The sequence below is a fragment of the Echinops telfairi genome, unplaced genomic scaffold (genome assembly GCF_000313985.2).
Source record: "Echinops telfairi isolate 266 unplaced genomic scaffold, ASM31398v2 ScPeMD7_7466;HRSCAF=8504, whole genome shotgun sequence".
Lineage (NCBI taxonomy): Eukaryota > Metazoa > Chordata > Mammalia > Afrosoricida > Tenrecidae > Echinops > Echinops telfairi.
Window position 1 is genome coordinate 3,305,266 of NW_022111366.1, and position 17,556 is coordinate 3,322,821.

The 17,556-nt window shown below is 44.0% G+C and overlaps 1 protein-coding gene across 1 annotated transcript in view; it reads left to right on the forward strand.

Moving 5' to 3' along the window:
* The window catches only part of TBX15 (T-box transcription factor 15), a 114,837-nt gene that overhangs the window by 79,001 nt on the left and 18,280 nt on the right, over window positions 1-17,556 (forward strand). Inside the window, exon 6 of the mRNA XM_004714873.2 lies at window positions 3,349-3,413. Within this exon, the coding sequence (XP_004714930.1) occupies window positions 3,349-3,413 (65 nt within the window). The remainder of the gene's footprint in view (window positions 1-3,348; window positions 3,414-17,556) is intronic.

Consider the following 17,556-nt stretch of genomic DNA (forward strand, 5'->3'; position numbering starts at 1 on the left):
TTTTTTTAAAAGAAAGAAACTAAAGATTATTGAGATTGAAAATACATTGGTTTACTCCTCCAAAATATTGTCCCCAGTACATTTGTATTTATAGACATTGGCATTTGTAGACACAGCCAGAGTAGTCGCCACAAACATTACTTGGGATCGTAATTTGATTTCTTTAGCTAAGATTTCTCCCTTTGCCTATGTTGCGGGGAGGGCGGGGCACGGAATCCGTTCTAGCACAGGGCTGACCCATAGTGGCCAGAGAAGAACTGCCCCCAGAGTCTTAAGGCTGTAATCCTTATGCGAGCAGATCCCCAGGTGGTTTCCCCCACAGAGCTGCTGGTAGGTTCCAGCTACTGATCTTCCAGTTATCAGCAAAGCCCGCTTCACCATTGTCGCCAGAGGGCTCCTTTCTCTGCCTGTAAGGTAATCAGAATGCTTGAGGGCTTCAAACCAGTCTCTCTTGCTCACTGCTCCTTGTCCCAGGCCCTGTGCTCTGGCCAATGTGGACCCCTCGGTGCTTCATGAGTAGCCTTTTTTCTTCTTCTCCCTTTGATGCTCTGGGGTCTTTCTTATGAAATGCTTCCCTCGTCCCTCTGTCCCCTTTGTGCATTAAAAAAAATCTGTTAAAATCCCACACCTCCTCCAAGACCTTGCTCTCATGCTACCTGCAATGTAACATCTCAGATTCCTTGGAGACGGAGCATTATTATTTCTTCTAAGTTCCTGTGGCATTTGTCTTTGTTGAGAGCCTCGTTGCTCTTTGTTTTTTATTGCAACAATGAGTGTGTACATCTGCTCTGGTCTTCTAGATCGGAAGACCTAAGAGGGAAAAAAATGGACTGTGCACATTCTGTGTCTCCTGTGCTGCCAGTCCCATAGCTGGTGAGGACACTCGATCATGAATAATGGGGGGCACAACCACACTTTGCATAAAGCACTCTGGGCCTCGCATTGGATGCTTTGAAACAAGTATAGAGCTGCAGCATTATTTTCCTTACATTTGGTGGCGTCTGCCCATTATATTTTTATGTAAGACCCATTGGCTTGGGATCCAGTAAGCTGTGAGAAACAAGTTTTCAACCGTTTCTTCCAAGCCTGTGATATAGAATGTCATTATAGTTATAGTGGTCTGGGGAGGCCCCCAAAACGTGGCAGCACAATCATATATCAGCAACTCCTATCATAAATGAGTTGGACAGACTAACCCCACTTGAAAGAGAAAATAAAATATTATAACCCGGACTTGAAAAGAAAATATGGTGTGTGGTTTATTGCTGCGGATTATGGAGGAAGAAAGAACTGACTTCCAGTCAAACACAGAAAAGCAGCGACGCTCTTTAAACTCAATACAGCATTCACATGGCAGACGCTGGACGTTAGAAAGCCAAACCTTCGGGCTCCTGCTCCGGTCTATAAAATCGATGTAAAATTGCTTTTGCTACATTATTAGTGTGCCTTTCTGGAGACAAGGAATGTCTTGCGAGAAAAACAGCCTTGAAGCCAGCATGGCTCTTTCAAGCCAGAGTCTGTTTGTCAGAATCTCACATTGCATTTTAAAGACTTTCAAAGACTGTGGCTTTGGGAAATTCCACTCTGAGGAAGTGAGACGGAAGAGGGACTTGGAAAGGTTTGCCATATAGGAAACAACATTTGCTGTCCCTGAGCTAAGGTCTGTAATTATCAGAAATATGAAGATAGTCTTAAGTAATGAGATTCCCTTATTTCTAGAGTTACATTCCATCAAGCATGCCTTTCCTTTCCCGGCCTGCCTAGTACCCCCGTCTCGATTGCTTGAATGTAGTGAGTCATTAACATCTGGTTCAGACACAAAGGTTGATCAACATGCCTCCCATGACCGAGGCTGAAAGCGGAAACACTAGCACACATATGGAATTTATTGGTCAGGCTTGTTCTAGTCTAGAGGCATGAGGCTATTACATACAATTAAGGTAAAGCTTGGTGGGACTAAGATAGGATGCCACAGAGGGGCACTTGAGTGGAGGTTCAAGCAGGTGGCCGTTGAGGACTTATCCAGCCCAGATGGCACAGCTGGGTGCTCAGTTTTATGAAGCTGCCTTGTTGTGTCATTTGAGTTGCTTGTAAACTGTGGAGCCTGGGTGAGGTGTGCTGGATCTTGTCTGGGTCTAGTCATGTGTTTGTAGATGTTCCTTTAGGAAAAACCCAGGGAAAGTCTAGCTACTTCTTGGGTCTTTTACATGAGCTTTTCAGGGAACAAGTTTTAGTGGCAAGGAAGGCCCAGCCAAGGGAAATGGAGATTATTTGAATCTTTCAGGTGAGACACATTGTCTGGTGATCTGATTCTCCCTAGGGTTTCACACTGATTGAATTGACAGAATTAATTCATTCTTTTATTTAGAATTCACTTATTCAGTCAGTTATTTCTACCAGCATGGGCTTATTTATCAATTTTTTAGCTGCTTTATGAAGCTTTTCTGAAATTATTTTTTTTAATGCTGGTAGATGTATAGATAAGAAGACATTTGCCATGTCAACAATCCTCCCATGTACAGTTTGGTGGTCTTTTGCTCCTTATGCTAAGTGCTTCCCAGGTGTCCTGTATGAGAGAGCCCCATCGTTTCCCTGTTCCCCACTGCAGCCTTTATCTTGGCAAGCGATTTATCACCACTTTAAGGCAAGGAAGGAGCCCTGGTGTTGTGTGGCTTACGTGCTGGGCTGCTAACCCCACAGTCAGAGGTTCAAATCCATCAACTGCTCCAACGGAGAAAAATGAGGCTGCCCACTCCTGTAAAGATTTTCAGTCTTGAAAGCCCTAAGGAGCACTTCTACTCTGTCCTACAATGTTGTTTTGGGTTGTAATCAAGGAAAGGGCAGTTGGTTTGTTGTGTGTGTGTGTGTGGTTTTGAGACAAGGAAAGTGAAAAGAAATGAGTTTATGCAGTCACTGGCTGGGCCATCCTTGGTGTTTAAAGCGATCTATGTGGGTCAGGCATTTATGTGCCTGGCCTGAGTCTCACGTGAAATTTCAATTTAAATGTCAAACTAAAGGAAATGAAATGAAAATAACAGTGATTATTAACAGGATGGTTTTTGTTTTGCAAGGAATAACTGAAAAATAAATCAGTAATATACACATATAAAAACCAACATACAGGTGAGCGAGGAAATTAACAAACCATCTCCGGTGGCCTCTCTCCTGATGCAGGGTGACCCTGTGTGTTTCAGAGTAAAACGGAATGTTTTTGCTTGGAAGTTTTCTTGAACACTGCCTCTGAGTGGGTTAGACAGCCAAACTTTATATTCGTAGTCCTGCACAGATCCTGTGCACCAACCGGTGACCTAAATATAAATTAAGTTCATGTTTTTGGTTTGTTTTCAGATCACCAGATTAAAAATTGACCGAAACCCATTTGCCAAAGGATTCAGAGATTCCGGGAGGAACAGGTAAGGATAATTGGGAAAGACAGCCACTGATATTTTTTTCCCGCTGTCACACTATTGTCCCAAACCTCATTGGGCGCTTGCTCCTGAGTTCTGCTTGTTGAAAGCAAACCCAAACTGAGCCGCACCTGCACCCTGTGATGCTCTGTGACTCCGACAGAGAGCAGGGGTCGCTGACTGAAGGACCACAGGTCGCCTCCCAAAGCCGCACTCTTTGAACGATCACTACAGCTGCCTGCCATTTGTTCCCACTTGGTCACGAACTCCGGAGAACACGTTCTGTAGACTTAAAAGATCGTTTTTCTTCTTCTGAGTAGCATCTCTAGCACCTCAAATGACACCTCATTTATTTTTCACTATTAGGAAACAAGGGATTGTGGACAAATACAAATTTTAAGAGGATTCTTACTCTTAAAAGCAAAACTTTTATTTCAAAACTCGTCATTTCCCCCCCTAGGAAATATTTACTAAATATACTAGATGCTTCCTGCTTTCCTACAGAGTGTTTATAGAACGCATCGTGGAACCCTTTCTCGGTGACTCAAGATTGTCATTACGGTTAGGTTGTTATTGCATGGCATGGAATTTTCAGGAATTGTTGAGATTTTTGGGACTGTTAGCCCTTGTAGTAGATGGCCTTAGAGACTGTGGTGCATTACTAGCTGATAATTCTTTCTGGATCCTTCTACTGTAGTGCCCTTTCTACATTAACGTGGAAATCTGTTATCTACAAAAACTTTAGCGGAAACCAAAATTGCCAGAGAACCAATGATATCTAAAGTTTTTCAATCAGAAGCTTGCATTTTATACCAGCAGTCACTGACTCAGCAAATGTGATCTTTGTGTCTTACATTGTACATAAGCTTGTGGTAAACACTTAATCTAATGTTGTTTATAATGCTTTCAGGCATTTCTTTATCATTAAATTACTCGGATTGTCAGAAGATACACTGCTAGACAAGAGAGATGACATTCAATCACTTTTCTACAAGTGCTTTTAGATAAACTGGCTCATTTTACATTTGAAATAGAACTTCATTTCATGAAATATAGAGTAAATTTTATTAGAATTCAGATTTATGCTAAAAAAATCAGATGTGGTCATTTCATTTACAAAAACATTTATGATAGGTTCTTTTAATGTATTGGGGAGCTCTTACAAATCTTATAGCAATCCATCATTCAGTAGTATTAAGCACATTTGTACTTATGTTGCTACCAACATTTCGAAAACAATTTTTTTTCTACTTGAGTGATAGCGTTTCTTTAGAAAACTTACAGCACAGCTTGCTTTCTACAAATTTGATTTACCTCATTATGTCTTAAGGCCACATCTACTGAGTAAAGTAAAGCTGACTCTCCCAGTTTACAGATGACAAATTGGAGTACTGTGTTCTAGGCCAAGCCACGAGTCTGTGGTAGAGCCACACTAGAGCTTCGGAACTCTCCCTCCGAGCTGACTGAGGACTGTGTTAGTGGTAAGGCACGGAGAAAAGTTGGCCTTTCATAAAGAAGTCTCTAGACCTGCCTTGATGCGATTCTTTGGCACAGGAAATTCAAGATAGGCTGTTTCTGCAAGGCAGCCATGAGTAGCCAGGGCATTTAAACTTGGAGCCCCTGGATGGGTGAAGGGGGCTCTCTGGGTTAGACATTGGGCTGCTGTGGGTAGTTCAAACCTATCAGCCACTCCAGGGAGAAAGATGGGACTGTTGACTCCTATAAAGATTCATCATCTTGAAAGCCTACAAAGCACAGGTTCCCAAACTTATGTGGCTTACAGCCCCCCTTTGAGACAAATACATTTACTTAGTGCTCCCCTGACAGTGGGAACATTTGTACTGTAGCGCATAATCCAGGATACAGTTGCCTGTACCTGCTTTTGTAGGCCCCCTGGATTATTCCAGGATACGTCCTGGTGGTAAAGTTGGCTATGCATGACGTGGCTAACTGCAAGGTTAGCAGTTCGAAACCAGCAGCTGCTCTATGGGCGAAAGATGAGACTTGTTACTCCTGTAAAGATTTTCAGTCTTGGCAGCCCACAGGGGCAGTTCTACTCTGTCCTTACAAGGTCGCTCTGAGTTGACTTTGACTCATGTCAGTTTTTTCCCCTGGATTGTTCCAGACTTCCTCCCCTACCCCCCAGGGGGTGGTATCCCCACTCTCAGAAATACTGCTACAACAGTACTATGAGTCAGAATCCACTTGATGGTAGTGGGCTTGGTTAGCACTTCTGTGATTGAATAGGTGCGCATTTTTTCCCGAGTTCTAAAACTTTATTCAGATTTTCTAATGGATCCACAACCCAAAGTTAAGGCAAATTTCTGCCTGCAACGATTTGTCGGCAAGGCTCCGCACCACTGACTTCAGCTTTCAACTACGTACACATATTCGTTTCGATTTCGTTCTGTAATCCTAGTAGCATCCAATAATATTTTATTTTCTTCTTGGCACTACAGAGGTTGTTGTCTTTCTCTTTTGCACCCCCCCTCCCCATGGAGTCCTTCTTCTTCCCAGTTTCTGTTAGTTTTTCTCGCGCTGAATCTGAGCCCTCACTGAGCGCTTTCCCACCGGTAGGCACCTGTCCTTGCAACTAGCCATCCAGATGTGCTTGGGTGCCATTTGCCATCCTTATGCCAACTCTTAAAAATATGCCATTTATTGATAAGTGCTGAGAAGAAAAATCAATCAGGTTAGGAGGCTGAATGCGCATCAGAGCACTTTTATAATTTGTGCAGGGATGGTCTTCCTGATAGGATGGTGGTCCTGCAAGATGGGAAGGTCGTTGGTTCTAGTGGGGAGAAACCAGCCAGTGTGTAAGGGGTATTTGTGGAACCTTGAGGAGGCACTGGCAGCTACAGATTAGGATAAGGGCTCACTGGAGCACAGGAACTTAGGCTGAACTCCCCTGGCAGGTGAACATGATGGTGTCATGACACTAGGGTCACCTGTGTCACACACATGGGGCAATTTACTGAATAATGAAACACAGAGGTCACTGTTGTCCTGGAGTGCTTTGGGAAGCCGGATGAAAATAAGCTTGTGCGCCTAAATACAGATGCCTCATAGTTAGTCTCTTTTGAAAGCTCTGAAAACCCCAAACCGAACCCTTTGTTGTTGAGTCTATTCTGAGTCACACTGAACTTACAAGACACAGCAGAACTGGCCCGTAGTGGTTCCAAGCCTGTACATACTTACGGAAGCAGCTGGTGAGTTTGAAACCGACTGCGTGGTTATTTAAACCAGTGCACCACCAAGGCTCCTTAAAAGTTCAAAATTATATGTTAATTACACAGGACTTTTCACTCACTGCCTTTAAGATCTGTGGAAAGCAGAGATTATTATCACTATTTTGTAGATGGGAAAATTTGATGGGTGAAGACATGTGGGTGTGAAGATACACACACACACCAAAACAAAGCACTGCAAGCAAACCCTACTGCCATTGAGTTGATTCTGACTCATAGTGACCCCATGTAGGCTTTCTAAAACTGTAAATCTATATAGGAGCAGACAGCCTCATCTTTCTCCCACAGAGCAGCTGCTGGGTTTGAACCTCACACCTTGTGGTTCACAGCCTAATGCTTACCCAACAGCATCATCAAGGCTCCTTATCATCAAGGCAAATATATACAAGTTCAGTGGTTGGTATATATTTGGTGGTTCTATGCCACCAAACTGGGTTCTGAACCCAGTTTACTACTTTCCAAACATGCCTAATCTATTGCACTTCTTACCCTAACGGAGTGTTTTCACAAATTTAAAACCATTCCAGTGCATTTTAAACATCAAGTGAGTCATACGGAGGGGCATGGTTTGATGAATTGCATATAAATGTACCCAAAGCATACGGATTACATTTCCTTTAAAAACACATGGGCTTAAAAATTAAGGGAAAAGTGCTTGGCCAATGTTTTTTGGTTTTGCAGAACACAAAACATTTGTGAAGTACTTTGGAGTCGCAGAATTTGCCAAACCTCAAACCAAAACATGTTCAGGTTTGTTGATCTCAATCCATCCCCAGGGCCCAGAGTCTCCGGAAGGGAGGACTGTGAGGAAAGATGGGGAGGACACAGCTGCCCAGTGAACCCCCTTAAAATGCCTAGTGCACATCTTTGCGCCTGTCAGCCTCTTCCAGCAGTGCCGTCAGAGTGTGGTAGCGAGCTGACGGAAATGTCCTCTCACGTGTAGAGAGGAATACTTAAGGGAGCTGTGACTTTAGAGACTCCTCTCCCATATGCAGTCTTTCAGGTAAATAGATAGCCATGGAGAAGTCCTCCTGGCTTCTAGCCCCATCCCCTTCTCAGTCCTCTTACTCAGATCATGAGTATCTGACCTGGTTGCTTATTCTGGGAAAAGGGACTCTTCAGGAACTTTCAGACCTGCTTGCATTAACATTGGGTGATTAGCTTAGCAGAGAGTGCCAGCAGCTTTTGGGGGTGGGGGAATGGGTCAGTTTACTTCAGGGGCATTCTAGTGGGCTCATCCAACCCTCACCCCATGCCATTATCTCCATGTCTTCGTCAACTGTAAAGTGGGGGTCTTGGTCTTCAGTGGGTTGGCCCTTCTGGGCTCCTCGGTATTGATTCTGAGCAGAGACGGGGAGGCATTCATCCTGTCTTCCAGAGGCCCAGCAGGGGCCCTCATGCATCTATGGTTTCGGCCCTTGGGAGTCACACCATCCTTTGGGACAGCCTGACACAGCATTCACTGTGTCTGTAGGACATATATCCACACGCTTCAGTAGGAGGACTTTTCTTGACTAGCAGCGCTGCTACATCCATTTCCATGTAGTTACATCCTCCGTTAGAAGGCTTCATGGGGGATGTGCATGTATATGTGAATTTGTGTATGTGCGTGTGACCGTGTCTTTGTGTTCATGAGTTCATGTGTATATGGATGAATGCGGGCCTGTTGAGGAAGAGTAGTAGGTGGCAGGACATTTCCGAGTAGACATATTTACAGACTTTACTTTCAGACATTGTCTCTACCATGGGAAATTGATTGTGTTTCTCAGTGGCCCCAATTTACAGATTTCTCAGAAATTGTGTGGCCCAAATCTGGCTTTGGGTCATGTCAATATATGTTCATCTTTCAACAGGCCTCACTCAAGAGCACACTATCCAGAGTTGCCCCTGGGAAATTCCCCTACCAGGTGGGGACAGTAGCACGATCCCATTCCCGGAGGGATAAAGTTGAGCGCTTCCGTTTGAGCCCATGTTTTTCTCATGGTATGTGTTCCCGGACGCTGGCCCCGGCTAGACTCTAAGTTCCTTGAGGGCCGAGACTGCCTTTTGATGTTTCTGCTGTGAGGTTTCCTCCACAGTGCCGAGAGGACAACATAGATTAGTTGCATTTTTAGATATGAAACATAAATCACAATTAATTAGTGGTAGAGAAATGAAAAGCCGAAAGCTATAGAGTGAGACAGTCTTACCTCTACGAAGCATGGATAGATAAAGGAATTGTGGAGAGCTAGTTTTGGGAAATAAATAAGGAAATGAAAGAGAGTGAATCAACAACAAGGTTTAGTTTGAAAGACCAAGGGCAAATTTGATTCCTTTCTGGGATGCCTTACTTCTGTAGAATTTGATTGGGCACAAACCCTTTCAGATCACCTTAGCTGACTCTGGATAGTGGGGAAAAGTCTGTGGTTTTTGGCTTCTTGGAGAAGGAACTCAGGAGGAGGCTTTCTACTCATCTTGGAAACCCACTGCAGTGGAGCTACCCTGTCCTAGAGGGTCTCTGAGTCAGACGCTGAGAATCGCCTCACTGGCAGCGAGTTTAGCTTTGGTGTGGAGGACATGCACGCATGTTTCAGAGTCTGCGAGTTTTAGCAAAGAAGGGGTTCCCCGAAGTTGAGTTAAGGCAGAAGGAGGTTTGGCTGAGAAAGCTCATCCAATAGTGAACCAAGAGGTAAGATGGTATCTTTTGAGTGACTACCCCAATGGGAAGCCCATTCCACAAACACACAAACACACACACACAATTAAAAAAATAACAACAGGGTCATCATGAAAAACGTACCAGAGGAACTTTGAGTCTGAGCTCATTCTCAGAGTGGTCATAGGCCCTACAACCCTTTTCTGGGAATGTGGCTGGCAGCAGTTTTGTGTGGTCTCAAGACCCCTGATGTAGCATTTCCAGGGGCAGTGATCCAGAATCGGAGCCATGGACTGTGTTACACGAATCTGTGTACACCTTCTCCTCACGTGCCTACCTGGTAAGTCTCCAGTGTTATGTGGAAATGGAGGAGGATAACATCAGATGCTCAAATGGAGCAGGACTTCATGTGACTGCAGAATCTCTGAGGAGGATGACTCAGCCAAGCTGATGCATGACCTGCGCTGTCACAGCCAGCGTTACTCTTGCCTTGCATCTTGGCATTCATTATTGCTAGTTGTACGTTGCTGATGGACAACATAGTGGAAAAGTAGATTTTCTGCTATGATGACACATGGCAAATGTCCGACAATGGGTGCTTGGGTTATTGAGTGCTGCTGGAACAGAAGTACCACGATTCAATGGTGTGAACAATCAGAAGGGTATTCTTAGACCAGAGGCTGGTGGTGCCAACGCAGTCGGGGTGCCAGCTCGAAGGGAGAGCTTCCTCTGCTGACTCGTGCTGAAGGACGAAGGCGCTTTTCCCTTTCAGCATCTACGGGCCTGGAGAACCTCCAGGGGCTTCAAATGTCTTGGCCCCAATGGGTCCAGGAGGTTTTCCACACAGGGACCCTAGGGATAAAGGGTACTTTCTAACCCAGACTCATTTTTTAAAGTGGTCCTGAGCTCTCCCCTGCTCCATTTACTTTCTCCCCTTTTATCTCTTTTAAGAAAAAAGAAAAGGTGATGCAGGCCACATTGCAGGGAAATGTCCCTGACATCCAATGGGGGCTGTCACCTGAGTGAAGAGAATGCATGTCATCGTAATCTTTTTTTAATTGACTGGCTGATCACATCAGATCACACAATGGGGCGTGGCTGCATGATGATGTAACTGCAAAGCCACGGAGAATCATGGCCCAGCCAAGCTGACACTTATCTTTTGCGGAAACCACACAATTCATGGAGAGAGAGATGTGAGCAGGAGGCATATTGCTGGTTGAAACGGGATGCTGGTTATTGCTGTTAGGTGCCGTTGAGTTGGTTCCGACTGCTCACCACTGTACGTACAGCAGAATGAGACACCCCTGGTCCTGCATCATCCTCACAGTTGTTCGATGTCCAAACCCTTTGTTTCAGCCACCGTATCAAACCCCCTTGTCCAGGACCGTCCCCTTCCGCCCTGCCCTTCTACTTTACCAACCATGATCTCATTTCTCAGGGACTTGTCTCTCCTGATGGCATGTCCAAAGCACGTGAGATGAGGTCTCGCCATCTTTGCCGCTAAGGAGCACCCTGGCTGTACTTCTTCCAAGGTGGATTTGTTTCTCCTTTTATCGGTCCACGGTGCTTTCCTTCTCCTCCTCCAGCACCACCGTTCAAAGGCATTGCTTCTTCTGCGGTCTTCCTTATTCATCGCCCAGCTTCCACATGCATCCGATGCAATGGGGAACACTATGGCTTGGGTCAGGCTCACCTTAGTCTTTAAAGTAACATCTTTGCTTTTCAGTACTCGAAGGAGGTCTTCGCAGCAAATTTACCTGATGCAATGTGTTGTTTGATCACTTGACTGCTACTTCCATGAGCATTATTTGTGGATTCAAACAAAACAAAATCTTTGACAACTTCAACCTTTTCTTCCTTTATCTTGATGTTACCTATTGGCCCAGTTGGGAGCATTTGGGTTTTCTTTACATTGAATTGAAATCCACACTGAAGGTTGAAATCCTTGATCTTCATCAGCAAGTGCTTCAAGTCCTCTTGCACTTTCAGCAAGCAAGGTTATGTCATCTGCATATGACAAGGCGATAATAGATATGTGAGGAGAAGGTGTCTTTGCTGGCTGAAAGAGAATGCTTTCCAGAGGTTATACTTAATCCAATGAGAGGAGATCATATCTAATGAGAGTGAGGATGATTTGGGGGAGTAAAGCATTTTGCTGTGACTCCCTGTTAAGTAGCTGTTGTTCCAGGGATATGTTCATAGCATGAACTGCCCCCCTGTGGCAAGGCAGGAATCACTCAGGGAGAGGCCTAGAACCCCGTCTGAAAACCCACAGAAAGAGGAGTGTGTACCCCTAACGAGGGCCAGGAGGTGAGGAAGAAGAATGCCTATGCAATGTCCAGGAGAGCCCGGGTGGTGGAAACTGCCGATCCAAAGGTTGGATGCTCACGTTCATCCAGTGGGTACCTTGCAGAAAAGGGCTGGGAGATCTACTTTTGAAACGTCAGCTACTGAACACCGTACATTGAGCAGCTCTACTCTGACTCAGGTGGGGTTTCTATGAATCGGCATCTACTCAGCAGTAGCTAGTTTTTAAAATAATGTTAACAGGAAAAACAACAACAACAAAAACTGGGAGAAAGAGAAGTCCGCTATAAATCAGCCAAAGGCCAAATTTATCTTTGTGAGATCTGTCAGAAACCAGCTGCCTTTGGGAGGGGGAAGGAAGGGAGGTCCAGGGTAGAGTTCAGTTAAAATTAGTGGCAGAGCTCTCTACTGTCACTAAATGACTCATAGCTTACCTCCACCTGCATCTGCCAAGTTGAGCATATGAAAGTGCTTTTATTCCAGATAAAAATGTTACAGTGCTGCCATTTCATATAGTTCAACCTGATAACTTACTTCTAGTCGCTCAAATGATAACTATATAAGCAATTATAGTAATTATTTACATCAGCCATTATATCCCGTTTTTACCTCTTAATTGATTGGGATAATGCAATTTCCCATTTTGCTGATAGTGAAAGGGAAGATGAAGGTCATGGGCTAACAACACCTTTGGCTGCTAAAGAAAGGTGGGAGCTTTGGGTCCACTCAGTGGTGTTTCCGAAGCAAGGTCTTGTGAGCTATTTCTTAGAAGTCTGCCCTTGAAACGCCTGTGGAGCCCAGTTCTGCTCAAAAAGGGACACTGTGAGCTGTAAACTACTCTGTTGTAACTACGCCCGCCCCCCACTCAATATAGTGTGCTACTAGCTTTCAGAATTTGTAAACGTATCCAATGGCAGCATTCAGGGAATGATCTCACCCACCTCTGTCAGGCACAGCTTGCTAATCAGCAGACAGCTTGCCCTCATGCACCTCCAGCTCCTTGTCACCCTTGAAGGCTCATGGAAACTTAGAGCCAATGAACTGATCATCTGCCTTCTTCCAACCAGCATGCCTTTCCAAGTGTCTCCTGTGTTTTCAGTATTTTAATTTGTTCTCCCCTGGAGCCTTTGGATGTGTTTCCCAGCCAGTCTTATCCTGCTCTTTCCTACAATATCACTAACACCCCTCATCCCCTTCCCCCCACCCCCCCACAATTTTGCATACTTTTTTGTTACCCTTGGCAGGGGCAGTGGCTTCTGCCATTTAGCAGCTCAAGGAGTGTAATCAGTTCTGGCTTCTGCTCTCACGTTGCTGCATTTGCAGTTGAAGGTAGCTGAGCCCGTACTGGATTCTGGCAGAAGCATCCCCTGAACCCTCCTCTCCATCCAGGGCAGAGCTGTCCATCACGTTGCCCTGCTGACTCTCTTCCCGTCGGTATTGCACGTATTTCTCTGCTTTGTTATTTGTTCTCCCTCTGCTGCCACAACCTTTTTTTTTGTACCATTGTCTTCTTGGCCATATTGCTTTGCCAGGGAAAGTTGGCAATTGTGTTATTATATATGGCTCTATCCCAGGGATGGTGTCATCGAGCAGGGTGACGTCTTCTTCACGGCTAACATATTGGAGTCTGAAATATCTGCAAGACAATGAAGCCTACAGGGATGCAGGGGCCACGTTTTTGGTCCTTTGCAGTGAGAATGAGAAATGAGATTTGGTTAAATCCATCCCTGTCCACTTTTCACCCAGAGCCAGGTGACTGACAAAGATTCGGATTCCAGTGAAGTCAGACTGTTTTCTATTACAGGCTCCAACCTGAGCCCAAGCGCTGGGTTTCTTTTACTCGTGTTAGACCAATCAATGGCCCCCTGCCTTTCATGATGATTTCTCTCTTGTTTTCACATCCCTTGTCTGTAATCAATCTGAATTTATTAACAATTAGGAGGAAGTATTTCATCATCTTTATCTCAGGCATGCGCAGGTTGTATGACTTGGCTGATGTTCCACTCTCTAGCAGGAACTCAGGCAGTCTGGCTCCAGAATCCAAAGGGTCCCTAGTCAAATGGGCCCCTCATGATTTCAGAATTGCCAGAGTATATTTAGGCCATTCCAGTCCAAATGTTTGGGAACATCATGTTTTCGCCTGCTTTGTGCTGTTCTTGTGGTTTTTTTATTGAACTTGTTGAGGCAATGAAACCTTTTGTAGATTGCTATTACTTCCTTCTCAGAGTCCAAAGGGGATCTAAGATACATCAACGACTATCTTCTTATCCTGTAAATATACTTATGATTTTTAACTGTTGGGGAAATAGAGATAACACAACATCTGTCGATGCAACGTATTTCACGTGAGACCAATGAAGTGATGGCCTTTAAGCCAATTTGCAAACTTATGTGGGGAAGTCTTTGAGTTAACCTCAGACAATACATGCTCCGAGTACTATGGATGCAGAAGCCACTCCCAAAGCCATTGAGGGAGAAGGAAGTGTTGAAGGTCTGAAGACTGGCCCTCACTCCGTGGCACAAGAACAGCCTAAGGAAGCTTAGAAAGTTGATATAGAGTGATTAGGTCTGAAAGAACAGTATTTTATTAGCTTTATGGCTTTTCAAAGAGAAGAACCCAGAATGTTAGTCACTTGGAATATTTTCAGTTCTCAGAAAATGCTTTCTCTTCCATATCTGTGAGGCTTTGCACATGTTATTAACTCTACCAGGAAAGTCCTCTTACCGCTTACCTGGGTCAATTATTCTTGAGTACTCCTTAATATTAAGCTTAAACAACTCTTTTTTTAATGGGCTTTTCCTTAAGTTTCCTGGTGTATTAGTATCAAGTACCCCTTGCTCGGTGCTCTATGGCATCTTCTGTATGAATAAATAAGTAATTCATTTTTAATGAGATATTTTCTATATTCTGTGTCAATAGGCTTCTAGCTCTTGATTGTAGTCTATTGGGAGATGACCTATGGCCTTGTCAACCCCCAGCATATGTTCCCTGTGTTAGTAGGGCAATAGCCAATCATATGGGGAAAGAGTTAAAGCTGAGTAAGGAAGTCAGAACTAATGAGAAAGTAAATGAAAGAAGCATACAAAGTAAATCCCTTAAGCTAAATTAAAAGCAGATGCTATGGATTAGTATACTACCTAATAGGATGATAAGTGTACTACCTAATAGGATGATAAATGTTGCTATAATTATTCAATATAATTTGGAACTCCAAAGGGGTGACTCCACCATTTTCATTTTGTTGAATGAGCAGGCTGGAGGGACACTTGCTCACCATCTGGCCCGTCTTCCAAAAGTACTGATCTTGAGGTATCACCAACTTGGCTCTTCTCCACTCTGCCCTTCCCTTCATTCATTGATTTGGCCAGTGAATAGGGTGCAGGGTCCAAAGGGACTTGGAGATCAGTGAGGTGATTACATCTAAAGGAAAAAACAAAGGGGCTTTGGACAAGGTTTCTGCTGCCACTAGCAAAAACAGGGGGACAGTTAGCAAAGGCTGGCACTTGCCAGTTTGCTCCTCTGTGTTTGGAAACTTCAGCGGTGACATCAGGTCTCTAGTGCAAAACTACCCAAAGAGTCCCTCCTTGTGGAACACGTTAATGCGTGCAGGCAACACTTACAAAACACACAACTGTTCTCTTAGACAATGAATTCACTTTGTAAGAACCCTGAGTTACATTTTACAAAACTAGGATAAAATGATAACAAATACATAATTAATATGTGGCACACAATAAGTTTGACTAGATATCCAAGTGGCTGAAGATGTTCAAGTGTGGTTGGCAAGGACTCTTTTAAATGAGGGGAGAAATACTTGTCCTCTGGGAAGGGACTCATATTTTGCTGACAGTCATAAATTCTGTTTGATGGAATGGAATACATAAAAGGGAACCAGAAACATCCCCAAGACCTGACTCAAGAATGGCCCAATCATTTTAGAAACATTTTTTTAAAAATCTCTACCACTGGACAATACTGGATGTCTTCAGAGTCCTGAATCGACACCAATCGGTCTTCTTAAAAAAGGGATGCTGGTGACAGCTTATGAACTTGTGGCTCAGTCATGAAGGGTAATGCGTGCCTCTCCTCATCGTGACGTTGGCATGTGCTCGGCATTCGAACCAGAGCCTGGAGAATATGGGAGGCAAAGCCCTCGAGGTGGTGAGGAAGGAGTATGATCAAGTGCTTACGATTCCCTGGCACTTCAATGGATCCACTGACCGAGCAGCTTCCTAATAAATAGAGTCATCTAAAGAAACGTAATCAAGTTTGAGGGCAAACAGAAATATAATGCATAGTAAACAAACGAGTTAGTGTGTTTTTTTTAATGAGTTCATTCGAAGAACTTTCTATGTAACTTTATAGAATTTTTTGTGATGAAGAAATGAATAGTCAAAGATGCATCATTTCATCCATTTCTACATGTGAAGGTCAGTGACATTAGATACATTCTTCAAGTTGTGCTACCATTCTTGCTATTCTGTCCCCCATTGGCCTGTCATTATCTTCAGCTCACTGCCCTCTGAGCTTCTTGTCCAACCTGTGAGCTGCAACCAAATACCTCCGGGAAGTTAGTTTCTTGGTTTGGAGACTTAGGGTCAAGGTTTCAAACAACATCCCAAGCAATTAACCTAATATTGTTTCTCAGTACCTCTGTTCTATTTCCTAGTTGGTTGCTTTGTGACTGGGGCCTGAAAATCTAGCACGCAATCTCTCAGGGAGAGCTAGGAATTGGAGGAGGACATTAGCTATGTGTCTGGTTGCCTCCATGAACAGCTGCTCCTTGGCCAAGAGAACAGTGGTACCCAGCAACCTTAGGGAGCCTTTTGTTGGGGGTGTTTTTGGACCGGGGTTGGGTTTTTTAGGGCCGGGGTTTTGTTCCTTCCCGGTTATTTTCCCGGTTTTCCCCAAAAGGGACCTTTTCCGGCCTGGCCTTTGGGGTTGGTTCATTGAACCTTTGGGCCGGGTTGCCCCTTAAGGGTTTTCTTACTTTTCCAATTGGCTTTTTTCGGAGGAAGTTTTTTTCCCCTTTTTTGGAGGGTTCCGGTTCAGAAGGGTTGGATTGGGAAGGGGATTTTAATTTCTCATTGGGTTCCGGTTTTTAAATTTGGCTCTTGAACGGTTTGCCTTTTGTTAGCTTTTAATTCCAACTTATTTTTGGCGGCTTTTTTTCCCCCTATATGTGTTTTTTTTTTTTTGGGAGTGTTTTTTTGTTCTCAGCGTTTTGTTCTCTTTTATTTTTTGTGTGTCCTGTGGTCTCATTTTTTTTGTGTCTTATCGCCTCTCTATCGCCGAGTTTAGCTTTTTCTCTGTGTTTTTGTGGGTGTGTATATTTTCACACAGGAGCATAACCCATAGTTATGCTAAAACACACAGCCCTTAGTTTTCCCTAAAACAGATACCTTCTGAATGTATAAGCAGGTGCAGGAAAGATCTAGGATACATCTCTGTGAAAATGAATGGACATGTATATAGTAAGGGGAAATAAGAGCTGCATGGTTTTAGGCATTATTTTTTTGGGTAGTCATAACCCATCCTTTGCCCAACAAAAATGATCCTTGTGGTAGACTACTGGCCTGGATGGACCATGAGCAGGCTCATATGTGGTGCGCCATGCCTTGTGTTCTTAAGAGCTAAGGGAGACCCTTTGGTATATAATGTGACAAGTGGACTCCTTGTGGGGAATGTTCTTGCACTTATATCACTTACCCACTGATAATTGTGCCAAAGGCTGCAAGTTACTTCAGAGAATTCATCCCAGTGTCAGAAAGAACATTCTAACACATGTGTCAATAAACCAAACCAAACCACTCAGTGTTTTCCTAGGGAAATACACCAGTAGAGACTGAATAACCATTCAAGATCTATCATAGGAAGTAGAAATAGATGGCCCCCAAGCTCTTCCTCCATTTTTAAATCTATAATTCTAAAGTTGAATCTTTTAACTATATTTTA